Below are 15,829 nucleotides of genomic sequence, written 5' to 3' on the forward strand. Positions count from 1 at the left end.
CAAGTCCAACATTTAAACTACTCATCCGATGAAAAAAGTAATACAAATGTGATATTTAAAAGTGTTAATTTTGTGTTTTAAAATGCCCTGTTTTCGGAGTATCTGTGGGGAGATTGAGGGGAGGGGAAAGTGAAACTGCTGGGTGATAATTGGCCACTCAGTCTGCCATTGTTCCCAGTTTTGCCCATTGAGATGGACAATAACAAACACCGCATGGCTCAAATGCCACCCCTTCCCCAGCACATAAATACAGCTGTTTCTAGTTATCACCTTTATCAACAAGCCTCAAGATGCACCCTGCAGCAAAGAAAGGTAGAAGAGACGATGAGGAAGCAGCAAGAATTATCAACAGACTTGGGAAAACTTCAGGATCCCTCGACAGTGAAAGTTTGATGAAGGCAGATTTCCTATGGGAATATTTTGATGAGCGTCACCAGTCCAATTCAGAAGCTTGGTTTGGGTGGACTTTATATAAATGTGGCCCTATTGTTCATGCCCACTTCCGGCCTGCCTGAAGGTATGAAAAGTCCTGAAACTTTAAGCCTGGTTTTCTCAGAACAAACAGAAACTAGAAGTTAACATTCAAATGAGCATATCTTTGTAAAATATGCTCAGATTAAGGTGTATGATACACCATTAGAAAGCTTGGAACCTAGGCTTTCATACTGTGTCAAAACCTCAAAAATGACCTCACATATGAGTAAAAAAAAAGTTTGATACCTGAGATTTTTCAAATGGCAGAGATAGTGCCAAATTGGACCAAATTGGGCCCAGATGGCACAAGAGAGGGGGGAAGAGAGAAAGGAATTCGCCTGGTTATTTTTTCTAAAATCTCTCTTATTTTGTCCTAATAACCCTGTTGTGGCATGAAAGTTGAAAGAGGTGCTTTGGCCTACTGGAGATTTTCGGACTTCAACTGCATTATTTCTATGACATATATATGCTAAAATTGCAAAAACAAAGTAGGCAAAAAAATGAAAATTTTAATTTGCCAACTTGATTCTCTCTGATCCAGTAACATATATACACATATTTAGACTTCTGAACAAATTTCACAAGTGCCCTCTTCATTATTGTACCTGGATCATTCAAATAGACCTTGTAGTTACAGAGTTATACTTATTTAGAGATAGGCTGGAAATTTTGAGCAATAGCCTAATAAAGGAGGCTCGGGCTTAACAGGTTAAGAAGAAACACTTTGGGTTGTGTTGATTGTTTTCTGTCTTGTACATGTAAGAACACGTCATTATTTACAACTTGCGCTGAATTCTTCAAATAGAAATTTGTATTTAAAAAGCTGTAAAATGTGGTTTTATCTCCCAGCCTGCAGCAGCGTTGACAGGAACATAAATTACCTTTATTTAAAATATTCAACTTCCCTCTCATGGTCTAATTTGCTTCTTTTGGTTCATAAAAACACATCAGTTTTTATTTTATGTCTGTTTCAGTAGTAGCCAAAAATCTCTTAACAGCCAGGGTTTCTGCACCACAGTCATGTTTTTTTTTTTTCCAACAAAGAAAGATTTCTTAATTTGGCTGCTTTAGCCTAAAACCTTGAGCCATTCATTCCTCTATTTGTTTTCAGAGCTACTACATCATTGTGTCTGCAGCAGTTTCAATTCTGATTCAAAATGAATGTAGCAGACTTGAGAACACATAACTGGTGTCCTTCCCTGTTTTTCTGTTGGTTTTTGAGTGGATTATAAGGTGTTCACTGTAATATCTTCACTCATAAACAAAGCTTTGTATTCCAGTGTACCTCATGCATCCCACAGCCCTAACTGCTTTTTCTTCTTGCTCTTCCAAACTAAAAATCTAAATGAACAGAGCATTCACCCTCAGGGCCCCAGGGACAGCACATACTGTACACACCTTTCAGATGGAGTTAGGGTCGCATATTAAGCCTCCACATACAGTTGAAACCAGAAGTTTACATACACTATATAAAAAGGCACATAAACTTTTTTTTCTCACCATCTAACATTAAATCAGATTAAACTTTTCCTGTTTTTGGTCAGTTAGGATTACCAAAATTATTTCTATTTGCTAAATGCCAGAATAATGAGAGAGATCATTTTTTAGATATTTTTTTATTATTTTCTTGAGAGTCAGAAGTTTACATACATTTCATCAGTATTTGGTAGCATTGCCTTAAAACTGTATGACTTGGGTCAAATGTTTTGGATATGCTTCCACAAGCTTCTCACAATAGTTTGCAGGAATTTTGGCCCCTTCCTCCTGGCAGAACTGGTGTAACTGAGCCAAGTTTGTAGGCCGCCTTGCTCGCACATGCCTTTTCAGCTCTGCCCATAGATTTTCAGTGGGATTGAGATCAGGGCTTTGTGATGGCCACTCCAAAACATTGACTTTGTTATCCTTAAGCCACTTTGTTACCAGTTTGGCAGTATGCTTAGGGTCATTGTCCATTTGGAAAAACCATTTGCGCCCAAGCTTGAACTTCCTGGCTGATGTCTTGAGATGTTGCTTCAGTATTTCCACATAATGTTCTTTCCTCATGATGCCAACTATTTTATGAAGTGCACCAGTCCCTCCTGCAGCAAAACAACCCCACAACATGATGCTGCCACCCCCATGTTTCACAGTTGGGATGGTGTTCTCAGGCTTGCAAGCTTCCCCCTTTTTTCTCCAAATGTAACGATGGTCATTATGGCCAAAAAGTTCAATTTTAGTTTCGTCAGACCACATAACATGTCTCCAAAAATTAAGGTCTTTGTCCCTGTGTGCATTTGCAAACTGTAATCTGGCTTTTTTATGTTTCTTTTGGAGTAATGGCTTCTTCCTGGAAGAGTGGCCTTTCAGCCCATGTCGGTGCAGGACTCGTTTGACTGGTGATAATGACACACTCTTACCAGCTTCAGCAGCATCTTCACAAGGTCTTCTGCTTTTGTTCTTGGGTTGAGATGCAATATTCGGACCAAAGCACGTTCATCTCTGGGACACAGAACCCGTCTCCTTCCTGAGCAGTATGATGGCTGGACATTCCCATGGTGTTTATACTTGTGTATAATTGTTTGAACAGATGAACGTGGCACCTTCAGGCATCTGGAAATTGCACCCAAGGATGAACCAGACTTGTGCAAGTCCACAATTCTCTTCCTGATATCTTGGCTGATTTCTTTTGATTTTCCCATGATGTTACACAAAGAAGCAGTGTGTTTCAGGTGTGCCTTAAAATACATCCACAGGGGTGCCTCGAATTAACTCAAATGTTGTCAATAAACCTATCAGAGGCTTCCAAAGACATGACATCATCATCTGGGCTTTCCCAAATTGTTTAAAGGCATAGTAATCTTAGTGTATGTAAACTTCTGACTCTCAAGAAAATAATAAAAAAATGTCTAAAAAATTATCTCTCTCATTATTCTAGCATTTAGCAAATAGAAATAATTTTGGTAATCCTAATTGACCAAAAACAGGAAAAGTTTAATATGATTTAATGTTAGATGGTGAGAAAAAAAAGTTTATGTGCCTTTTTATATAGTGTATGTAAACTTCTGGTTTCAACTGTAGATGAGTGGTCAGGCTTGTATTGAGTGAAAATTTAATGACCTTCTATGATTTCATATTCAGCAATAGAAATGTCCTTGCGTGGAACTCTCGACTCTGGGCTGTGTTTATTCAATGCCTTTAGTGGCAGAGGTAACCTTGCAAGCAGATGAATTCACCTGTATCTGTGTTTTTCACTGGCAAATCCATCTTGCAAAGCTCCCATCTGAACCGTCTGGGTCCAGTTAGAAAGTGACAGGACCAATCAGCATCGAGGGGCAGTACTTTCACTTTCATAGTCATGAGGTAAGCAAGCGGCAGCAAGAGATCGGTGCAATTATGGCGGAAGACATGGACGTGGATGCTGCTACAGCATCAGTTTTATCAGAACTTGACGACATTTCTTTGTTAAAAGAAGAACAAAGAAAAGCAGTGAGCTGTTTTCTTTTCAAAAACAACAAAAGGCGTGTACTGACATGTCTAAAGTCGCCAAGGCTCCCGTAATGCAGTTCTCTATGGAGTTTACTCCTCAGTAGCAGCTATGACGTCACATGTTTTGTTGCTCTGATTGGCCCGTAAACATGTGACAGACAGAATGTTCATCCATCACCCTCTGAGTTTTTTTCAAAGGCACTGCTCTTCCCCAAACACCGTCTGTGGGAGGTTTTCCAGATGGATGGGTGGATAAATCCAGTCGACTGGGTACATGGGGCATGCATTAAACCACTGCTTCACCTGGCTTGTGGAGAATGCTATGCTGATTGCTGCACCGATCGGGTAACATCTTTTGGTGGAGGCAGTGTGATGGTGTGGGGCGGCATCACCCTAACAAGGCTTGTCATCACTGGAGGCAATCTCAATGCAGAGAGATATCAGGATGAGATCCTGCAACCAGTGGCAATCCCATATCTCCACAGTCTGGGACTGAACTCTATCCTTCAAGATGACAATGCTCGCCCCCACAGAGCAGGGTTTATCAGAGACTACCTCCAGAATTACCTCCAATATGTCTTGTTTCTTCAAACTTCAATCATCCAATCCACCAAATACGGCAGAATAAGCTGTTTGGCATTGGCAGAGAAAATTCTGGCACATTTTTCATGGGCGCAACCCACATACTCAGCTCTGCTGCTCATCCCACAAATGCATGTTCCTTACAAATGTGGCTCCATTGAAAAGGGTAATAAACAGGCTTTCCATCGGTTTAAGATTTATTGCCAAGAAGCATTGTTACAATAAAGAAATGATCTACCAAACACAAATTTCCTTACTTTTTGTGCTAAGTTTAGTTTCACTGAAGTGTGTTGTTTAGCTGGTGCTTCATGAGGCAAAGTTTACTTTTTTTAATTTGTCCTTTATCTGGAGGAGGGAAAAACAATGCTGATACTTCACAGACAGGAAGCTTGTGCTCCAGTGCTGAGCTACGTCGTCTGCCAAACCAGATGCTTTCTAACCTTTATCCTTGAGTTGTCAGCTGTAAAAGGAACGAGTGCTTTAACTTTTCAGTAATTGTAACGGCATTAATTACTATGAAAAGAAATGCATTACACTACTAGTTACCATAAAAAGTAACAGCGATACTGTAACTCATTTCTTTGTAAAGCATTACTCCCAACACTGGTAACGAGATAGAAAAATAGTGTCATCATCATCATCATCATCACAAGATTAAAAAATGCCCTCCTCGAGATTAACTATGTTCAACTTTTATCAACAAGAAAAAGCAAAGGTCCCAAGATTAACCCTTGTGGCTCCCCATAGAAAATTGTATCCCGTAATTAGATAAGATAATACTCCAAGATTTAAATTGCTGTCTTAAAGATAAGTGGCTTTTAAAGCTGTGATAGTTTTGATCCACTTTAACCATTAAAAGAAAGTTTCCGAGGTAAAATATCATGACTGGAGCGTTTGATAAATGATCAAACACTCCAAGTGTAATTTTCTTTTTACTCAGAGGCTTTCAGGATGTAGTGGAAAAAATTTTTAAGGGCCACTGAAGCTATATGATTTCTCTGAATCCAGATGCCTATACAGGATTTCATTGCCACTAACATTTCTTTATTAAACATGGAGGAAGAGATCAGGATCATCAGCTTTATAAAGTGGAATGTCTTTGGCCCACTTTAACTAAAATTTGAGAAAGGTTGTGAATTAGAGGTCTGCTCCCAGTTAAGATAGCAGCAGTATTTTAAATCTGTAGTCCATGATAATCCAAGTTAGTAGTTTTTGGTTTCCATAATTTCTTCTGTTCTCCCACAGATCTTCATGTTCCAGCTGATGCGTGGCCTGTCCTACTGTCACAAGAGGAAAATCCTGCACAGAGACCTTAAGCCACAAAACCTACTCATCAATGACAAGGGCGAGCTCAAACTGGCTGACTTTGGTAAAACATCTCATTCACATGCAGAACATACATGCATTAGTATGCAAATGTGTTCATAAAGACACAGACACTTGGGAGTGAGATAACACCTTCCCTGCCACCGTTGCTTTCCAATTATATTTTACTGCCATTTGGAGATCTTCTCTGCTGATTACTTTGGCACCCTTATTCTTGTATCCTAGCAACTGTGCCCCTCCATCTGACTTTTCTCACTTTTGTGCTGAAGTGGGTAAATATGCCCACCGGTATTCCCTGACTATTTTTAGCTGGTAAAACTTTGGCTATACACAGATGATTCCAGCCTTTGATAGCATTTCTCTGTCATTAAGATAACACAATAACTGGTACTAAGTCACAAAGACATAACAAGTGTCTTATACCTGTATGAGGTCTGACCCAACTGTGAGACCTCTTTCAGGCAGGACATGATGTTAGGAAGAACAGGTCGGATGTGTTGGACAAAGCCAGAGTCCCAACGAAACCAGGGGGCTGGCAGATGGAACTCTGGAGTGAAGTTAGAGTAGAAATTTAGTTGTTTGCATTCACACATTTGGCTGTAATTTGACTGAGTTATAAAGACATAAAGATCATTTCAGCACAAAGAAAGCTTGTTGAAGGGTCTTTCAGAAGAAATTCTGCTATCGCTAAGGTCTCCCATGATTGTTTTGTTGTGCAGGACTAGCAAGAGCCAAGTCTGTCCCCACCAAGACTTACTCCAATGAGGTGGTAACTCTCTGGTATCGACCCCCTGATGTACTGCTGGGCTCTACAGAATACTCCACACCTATTGACATGTGGTGAGTAGGAAAATATTTGATATTTCAATAGTGCAACAGTACCTGCAGTGCACCAAATAACATTTATAAAACAGTATAAAAGACATAAAGAACTATGAAATTTACTCACAAATAATCTAAGATGGTCAACTCCATGTTAGAACTGAGGACCTGCTGGCATGTGCATTTACTGGCCAAAAAGAACCTGCAGTTTAGGACTCTTGTGGTCAAAGTAACCATTTTAGTGCATTTTTACCATTTTCATAAACCATACTGAAATAATGCAAACATGCAAGATTGGATGCACACTGATGCATATGCACTGGACAGTTTGTACGATATGATACAATACGATACAATACCAAACGATCTAATACGAAACGATACGAAATGATTCAACACGAAATGAAACTATACGTACAATCCAAAACAAAACAATTAAATACACAATCAAATGATATGATACATTATGATACGATATGATACAATACAATACAAAATGAAACAATACAATACAGAACGATTCAATATGATATGAAACGATTCAATACTAAATGAAACAATACTATACAATATGAAACGATTCAATACAGAATGAAACGATACAATACAAAACAATTTAATATGAAATTAAACGATACAATATGATTCAATACGATACGATACTTTTCAATAAAAACGATACAATACAATACGATACGACACAATTCAATACGATACGATACAAAACAATTTAATATGAAACGATTCAATACAAAATGAACAATATGATACGAAATGATTCAATACAAAATGAGACGATTTGTTACAATACGATACAAAATGATTCAATATGGAATGAAACGATACGATATGAAATGATTCAATATGATACAATACGAAATGACTCAGTACAAAACAAAATGATTCAATACAAAATTATGCGATAAGATATAAAACAATTCAATGCCAAATGAAACAATACGATTGAATACGATACGATACTATATGATACGATATGAAATGATTCAATAAGTAACTAAACAATACAATACAGAATGGTTTAATACAAAACAGAACGATACGATATGATACCAAATGATTCAATACAAAATGCTATGATACAATACAAAATGATTTAATACCAAACAATACGATACAATACAAAATGATTTAATATAAAAAGATACAATACGATAGAATACAAAAAGATTCAATATGAAACGATACAATTCAATACTAAATGATACATTACGATACGATACCTCAGGGCAGTGGTACCCAAAGTGGGGCATGTATGTCCTGAGGGTGGTGCAGGGTCGTGGCAGAGGGGCGCAGCTAAGCAAGGCCGAGCAAACTAGCTGATGACTTCAGCACTGCAGAAGAAGAGCAGTTCATTGATCGCCCCTCGGATTTATGGACAGTCATGGCCTTTCTGTGCGGAGTTAGAAGCGCGTTTGTCGTTCATGAATTTGTTTTTGTTTCTTGGAGAGTGTTTTGTCAGTTGCACTGCGTTCTCCTTTCAAAGTTCGTTTGGACTTTTGATTGCGTCCCTAAAGTTGAAGCGTTCCTCTTATTCCAGCTGTTTTGTTTCATTTGGAATGCTGCCCTTACCAGCCACCGTACCCTAGCACCATTCACCTCCTCTGAAATCCCCCAAGTTCTTCTGAGGAGTAAATGTTTAAAAATGACTACACGTGCTTTGACTGTGATTGTGTTCATTTCTCTTAACTGACTGACTTCATTTAGACCGACCTACCTACCTACCTACCTACCTACCTACCTCCCTGCCTACTTATCTACCCATCGTTTGTATTGTGCCAATTCATATCCAAAGACAGACGCTCAACACTCTCTAGGACCCAACATGAATCCACCATTAGCTTAGCAATAAGCAACATTTTTAATAATTTTATAGGCAAGACAAACCTTTGAACATTTAGAGCAGAACCAGACTCATGTTCAGCCGTCCACTGAAGCTGTGTTGGGGTTGAAAAGTAAAGTAAAGTAGACAGAGAAGAAGGGGATGAAGAAAGAAAGAAGAAGGAAATGGAGAAAAAGGGAGATGCAGGTAAAGGAAGGGGGAAGAGAGAGGTGCAATAGTCAGGGCTACAATGATATACATCTATGGCTGTCCTGGCCGTAAATCCATTCTCCATTTCTTGGATATGGCTATAATGGTACCTAATAACACTGGGCATTGTAATATCAGCATCAGCAGTTAATATGACAATGAAATGGAGAGGGCTGATATTGATAATAGCAGAGGTAACGTAGAACTGCTCTTAGATTTTCTATTAACTTTAATAAATATAAAGGGAATCCCATAACACTGCAGCTGTGGAGCTAAGCTTTGCTGTTTACTCTCTAATTGAATGAATGTATAACAGCCTGAGGATAGTCCAGGATTTCCATGAATCATGCATATCTTCTCAGCTCTCCCAGGTTATTTGTAGAGATGAGTCACTAGCCATACAATGGAGAGTAATTTATCTGCGAGCTCTGTCCGTACGTGTTTGCTCATTACCGGTTTGCAGGAACACCTGTTCAGCTGTGCCAAACCTCTAAGGACTGAATGTGGTGCAGCATTCTTTTATGAGCTCACCTAGCTATCACACGCATCCTCTCATCAAACCCACTGCATTGTGCCCACTCAAGTGTTTGCACTTATGATCAGCCCTCTTTGAAGTAGGAACACGGCCTCATCAAGAGTTCTGTGATGTAAGAGTAACCTTTGTTCTTTCTGCATCTCTGTCTCCCCCGTCCTCTTTCAGGGGCGTTGGGTGTATTCTGTTTGAGATGGCTACAGGCCGTCCCATGTTTCCTGGTGCCACAGTGAAGGAGGAGCTGCACTTAATTTTTAGGCTTATGGGTAAGATAAGTTTAGTTTATAAAAATATAATAATAGTCATGCTAAAAAGAGGTCAAATAAGAAGTTAAAACAACTTACTTTACTTCAGAATCCCTGTTTCTTTGTGTCTTTGTCTTCCAGGAACTCCAACAGAGGAGAGTTGGCCGGGAATTAGCAGCAATGAAGAGTTTAAGACTTATCTCTTTCCTCAGTATAGACCTCAAGGTCTCCTCAACCATGTGCCCAGGTAACACAAACAAGCCTAACAGACCTACACTCAGCTTTAAAGACCCAGAACTGACATATTCTATTAACGCCACCAACTGGAAGAGAAAAGAAACTGCAACACAACATGAGCCAAGTGTTGAAATAATGAAGCCTGTAAAGAGCTTGAAGCACGTACCACACGTACACCGCCAGTGTTGGGTATTATTACCTTCAAAAATTGTTTGTCACTTGACAAAAATACTGGTGTTAAAACATGACCTAACTTAGTTACACACTAAGAAAAGTACCACACAAGGGTACTTTTGCATGACCATTAATCAAACCCCATTGTACCTCATTATGTATTTGTAGTATCGATCAGTTGGCACATAGCCTATTGTCCACCTGGCTTTATGTGACACATTAATGTTGAAGCCATGTTGTAGACCGGTGATACTCAACATGTTGCTCTGGAGCCACATGTGGCTCTTTTGTGATTATCTGTGGCTCTTTGATGTCTTCATTTTAAGCATTATTCCCCCAGAAAACCTTAAAGGGAAACTTTTCTGCCCTTCTACCACATTTTTTGGCCACTTTTTCACCCATTAGAGCTACCTTTTACCATTACAAACTACTTGTTCCCTATGTTTTGCTCATTATTGCCATTTCTATTTTTCACTTTTTTCCCCATTTTTGCCCTTTTTCACCACTTTTCATTCATTTAAGCTACATTTTGCCATTAAACAGCACTTGTTTCCTACTGTTTGCCCATTTTTGTCACTCTTGACTGCATTTTGCCCATTTTAGTCAATTTCCACTCATTTTTTGCCATGTTTTTGCCACTTCTTTGCCCTTTTATCAATTTTTGCCCTTTTCACCCATGTTGTGGCATTAAATACCACTTGTTTCTTATTTTTTGCCCATTTTTGCCACATATTTTTTCCTTTTTTTCCACTTTTGCCCTTTTTCACCACTTTTCACCCACTTAAGCTACCTTCTCCTATTAAATACTGCTTGTTTCCTATTTTTTGTCCATTTTTGCCACTCTTGACTGCTTTTTGCCTGTTTCAGTCAATTTCCACTCATTGTTTGCCACATTTTTGCAACTTTTGGACCATTTTTGCCACCTTCAACTCATTTTTTTGTCTCTTCTCACCTACTTTTGCTATTTTCTGAGCCTTCTTCCACTTTTCTCCCCATTTTCTCCCCTTATCAAACATTTTTGCTGCTTTCTCACCATTTTCCCAACCTTTAATTTATTTTTAATGCTACTTAAGCTGTTTTTGCCACTTTTCACTACTTAGACTGTGACTTTTGCAAAGGCATTTTTCAACAATTTGGCTCTTTGGTTGAGCAGGGTTGAGTAACACTGTTTTAGACTGTTGTAAAATGGTAGAAATAAATCTTAGATTTTTAAACCTGGTTTCAACCATTTTTTTTAGCTTTGGTCAAATTCCATCATTGAAGCATCTGGTGCTTCTTGGGTTTGTAAACATTTAGGCCGTTTTGCGTAGGGCCAAAACAGGGCCTTGAATACCTTAGCCTAACTCTGGAGCTAAGTGTCAGAATACTACAGATGCAAAAACTAGAATATGTAAAGGTTTGATTTTTCCTTGGATTTACTCAAAACGTTACATTTTCTAGGATCACAAAGTGAAACATTTCGAGACACTTTTGTTTTAATCTTGATCATTAAGGCTTACAGCTCATGAAAATCAAAAAACTCACTATCTCAGAATATTGTGGAAAAGTCCAATTTGCAGAGGTTCCTGAGTCTTCATTCTCTCTCTCTGGTTCTTTCACACAACTACAATCATGGGGAAGACTGCAGACTGGACAAATATCCAGAGAACAATCATTGACATCCTTCACAAGGAGGATAGGCCACAGAAGGTCATTGCTGAAAGGACAGGCTGTTCTCAGAAGCAGTATCAAAGCAGATTCATGGAAAGTTGACTTTAAGAGAAAAGTGTGGTAAGAAAAGGAACAGAAGCAACAGGGATGAGCTCAGCCTTCAGAGGATTGTCAAACAAAGCAGGTTTAAGGAACCTAAAGGAGCTTCACAGGGCGTGGACTGAGACTGGAGTCGGGGGATCAAGAGACACCACACAGACAGGTCCAGGTAATGGGCTACAAGGGTTGTGTTTCTAGTGTCCAGCCACTCCTGAACCACATCATAAGCATCTCACCTGGGCTAAGGAGAAAAAGATCTGACTGTTGCTCAGTTTCCTGCTTTTAGATGAAAGAAAATTTTGAATTTCATTTGTAAATCAATGTCCCAGAGTCTGGAGGAAGATTGGAGAGGCCCAAAATACAAGATGCTTGAGGTCCAGAGTAAGTTGCCACAGTCAGCAATGGGCCACGGTGTTTTATCAGGTCCAAGGTCAGCGCAGCTGTCTACCAGGACGTTTTAGAGGTCTTCATGCTTCCCTCTGCTGACCAGCTCTACGGAAATGCAGATTTCATTTTCCAACAACTTGGCACCTGTCCACACTAACAGAAGCACCAGTACCTGTTTAAAGGACCGTGGTATCCCTGCACTTGATTGGCCTGCAAACTCACCTGACCTGAGCCCCATAGAGAATCTATGAGGTATTGAGAAGAGGGAGATGTGAGTCACCAGAACCAACACAGAAGAGCTGTGTCTATCCCTATCAGAGCAACCTGGGCTTCATAACACCGTAGCAGTGCCACAGGCTGCTCGCCTGCATGCCACGCCGCATTACTGCAGTAATTTATGCAAAACAATCCCCAGCTAAGTATTGAGTGCTGTACATGTTCACTCTTTTCAGCACTTACTCATTTGTCTTTTTTATTGTTTTTTAAATTAATTTTCTAATTTTCTGAGATGCTGAGTTTTGGGTGCTCATTAGCTGTAAGCCATAATCATCAACATTTAAAGAAATAAACACTTGTAATATTTTAGTGTGTGTGCAATGAATCTATATAAAATTTGAGTTTCGCTTTTTGAAGGGAATAACTAAATTAAATCAATTTTCTGATGATATTCTGATTTATTGAAATGCATCTTTATAACAAACACACTAGTAGGTAGATTAAACTAAAGCTGGAACATTTAAAATATATATTTAATTGTGATTATTTTTAGATATTGTAAATTCAGTTTGAATTAAAGGTCATGACTTTATGTCTTTTTCATTTTTAATAGAACAAGAAGGATTCTTTGAAAATTATTGTAGAAAAAATGACACTTAAAAGTTTCCATGATGTGTAGAGCACAACATCTCTGCCTCAAAAATATATAAAACTGATATTTTATAACAGGTCAAAGTAATATTGCACCTTTTGCAGTAAGATATATTGTGATTTTTCCTATATTTTGATTAATTTCCCAGCCCTAGGTCAGAATTACAGCATTTAGGGGATTGTTTATTAGGAGAGAAAAACACACAGGATTTGAAAACCTTGTTCTTTTTTTTCCCTGTCGTTCCCAACCTGCCGTTCTTTCCTGAACCATCATAACAAAAGCTGTGCTTTATTTTGTTCTGTTCAGGTTGGACTTAGACGGGATCGACCTGCTGTCCTCTCTGTTGCTGGTATGAAACAAAAGCTCACTGAAACTGACGCTTACTCACTTTAATATGAGACAGAACTAAACCGTGAGTCTAATCAGCTGCTTTTATCTCCTGATTGCAGTACGACACCCGGAGCAGAACCACTTCAGAAGCCGCGCTACAACACCCCTACTTCCTGAGTCTGGGGAATAATATACACAATTTGCCAGACAGTAAGATACACACACACACACTCCCACACACACACACACGTAGATGTACTGTTAACGTGCTGTCTTGGGAATTATTTAAATCTTCTGCTCTTAAAAGTTCTAGTTGTGAAGACAAATTACAGGAGTATATATGTGTTATTTTCCATCTCAGTTAATCTATTTTTGAAAAAGAATATCACAGAAATTGTACTCTGCTAGCACAGAGAAAGTTCAGATAAACATCATGTAATTGGTATAAATATCAATCTGGCAGAAACAGCCTTTAAAAATTGGCCTTTCTCTTCAATAAAATGTTGCCTTTGAGCTCTATTGCAGTATGTCACCCATTAAAACACTGTTTATCTGTGTACTTTTACTTTAGCATTGAAGGAAGCAGAATGAAACTGTATCTCTTATGGCCTTTTATATACACTATTTCTGCTGTGAAAGTCCCAACAGAAGCTTAATGTTATGAAACGTTTAGATGTCAGCGACACAGAGACATTTATAGTGGTTAGTTAGAAAGTGCTCAGACAAATATGAAAAGTCCTGGACCTTTTTCATTTGCATCTGCAGTGACTCAGTTTAAGTGTATCGGACAGCAGAAACCAGTCTACCTTTTCAACAGTTTCTGAAATACTGACATGGATGTTAAACATTAGATCCCCTGAACTACAGAGGTGGAAAAAGTATAGAAATCCTGTACTCAAGTAAACTTACAGTTAATCTGGTTAAAATTTACTTCACTAACAGTAAAAGGACTGGTCTATAAATCTACTCAAGGAAAAACATTTGATTTAAAGTTTACTTTAAGAACTGAGTAGTGAAATATGATCTTTCCTTATGGGCAAGAACATCAAGAGAATAGATCTCCAACCAGGCTGTTCAGGTAAAGTCACACCTTTATAATATAAAATACACAACGATATTGCCAGTGTTAATTCAACTTGAATAGAGTTAAATGTAATACTTTAGACGTGTCTCTATTGGTCTACACTACATAGAGTTAACCTACACGTTAAATATTTTAGAACATGATAGAGCTGCAGTAACTCTTGAAGATCTGTGGCAATCTGGGTCTCTTCTGGAAGAACAAAGCAGAGAGTCAACTTCATACCAATGCACACTGATGAAGAATACACTCTGTAGGTCCTTATGGAGCACCGGAAGCCACATACACTATATTGCCAAAAGTATTCACTCGCCCATCCAAATACTTGAAATCAGGTGTTCCAATCACTTCCATGGCCACAGGTGTATAAAATCAAGCACCTAGGCATGCAGAGTGTTTCTACAAACATTTGTGAAAGAATGGCTCGCTCTTAGGAATTCCAGCGTGGTACTGTGATAGGATGCCACCTGTGCAACAAGTCCAGTGGTGAAATTTCCTCGCTCTTAAATATTCCACAGTCAACTGTCAGTGGTATTATAACAAAGTGGAAGCGATTGGGAATGACAGCAACTCAGCCACAAAGTGGTAGGCCATGTAAAATGACGGAGCGGGGTCAGCTGATGCTGAGGCGCATAGTGCGCAGAGGTCGCCAACTTTCTGTAGAGTCAATGGCTACAGACCTCCAAACTTCATGTGGCCTTCAGATTAGCTCAAGAACAGTGCATAGAGAGCTTCATGGAATGGGTTTCCATGGCCGAGCAGCTGCATCCAAGCCATACATCACCAAGTGCAATGCAAAGCGTCGGATGCAGTGGTGTAAAGCACACCGCCACTGGACTCTAGAGCAGTGGAGACACGTTCTCTGGAGTGAAGAATCACGCTTCTCCATCTGTCAATCTGATGGACAAGTCTAGGTTTGACAATGCCAGTAGAACAGTACTTGTCTGACTGCATTGTGCCAAGTGTAAAGTTTGGTGGAGGGGGGATTATGGTGTGGGCTTGTTTTTCAGGAGCTGGGCTTGGCCCCTTAGTTCCAGTGAAAAGAACTCTGAATGCTTCAGCATACCAAGAGATTTTGGACAATTCCATGCTCCCAACTTTGTGGGAACACTTTGGGGATGGCCCCTTCCTGTTCCAACATGACCAGTGCACAAAGCAAGGTCCATAAAGACATGGATGAGAGAGTTTGGTGTGGATGGACTTGACTGGCCTGTACAGAGTCCTGACCTCAACCCAATGGAACACCTTTGGGATGAATTAGAGTGGGGACTGAGAGCCAGGCCTTCTCATTCAACATCAGTGTGTGACCTCACGTATACACTTCTGGAAGAATGGTGAAAAATCCCCATAAACACAGTCCTAAACCTTGCAGAAAGCCTTCCCAGAAGAGTTGAAGCTGTTATAGCTGCAAAGTGTGGACAGACATCATATTAAACCCTATGGATTAAGAATGGGATGTAACTTAAGTTCATATGCGAGTCAAGGCAGGTGAGCAAATACTTTTGGC

The 15,829-nt window shown here is 39.3% G+C and overlaps 1 protein-coding gene across 2 annotated transcripts in view; it reads left to right on the plus strand.

Moving 5' to 3' along the window:
- The window catches only part of cdk18 (cyclin dependent kinase 18), a 104,079-nt gene that overhangs the window by 80,410 nt on the left and 7,840 nt on the right, over nucleotides 1-15,829 (plus strand). For both annotated transcript variants that reach the window (XM_041815486.1, XM_041815495.1), the window contains exons 9-14: nucleotides 5,767-5,890; nucleotides 6,567-6,687; nucleotides 9,420-9,517; nucleotides 9,638-9,743; nucleotides 13,218-13,260; nucleotides 13,361-13,451. In XM_041815486.1, the coding sequence (XP_041671420.1) occupies nucleotides 5,767-5,890; nucleotides 6,567-6,687; nucleotides 9,420-9,517; nucleotides 9,638-9,743; nucleotides 13,218-13,260; nucleotides 13,361-13,451 (583 nt within the window). The remainder of the gene's footprint in view (nucleotides 1-5,766; nucleotides 5,891-6,566; nucleotides 6,688-9,419; nucleotides 9,518-9,637; nucleotides 9,744-13,217; nucleotides 13,261-13,360; nucleotides 13,452-15,829) is intronic.

The sequence above is a fragment of the Cheilinus undulatus genome, linkage group 3 (genome assembly GCF_018320785.1).
Source record: "Cheilinus undulatus linkage group 3, ASM1832078v1, whole genome shotgun sequence".
NCBI classification, from domain to species: Eukaryota; Metazoa; Chordata; class Actinopteri; order Labriformes; family Labridae; genus Cheilinus; species Cheilinus undulatus.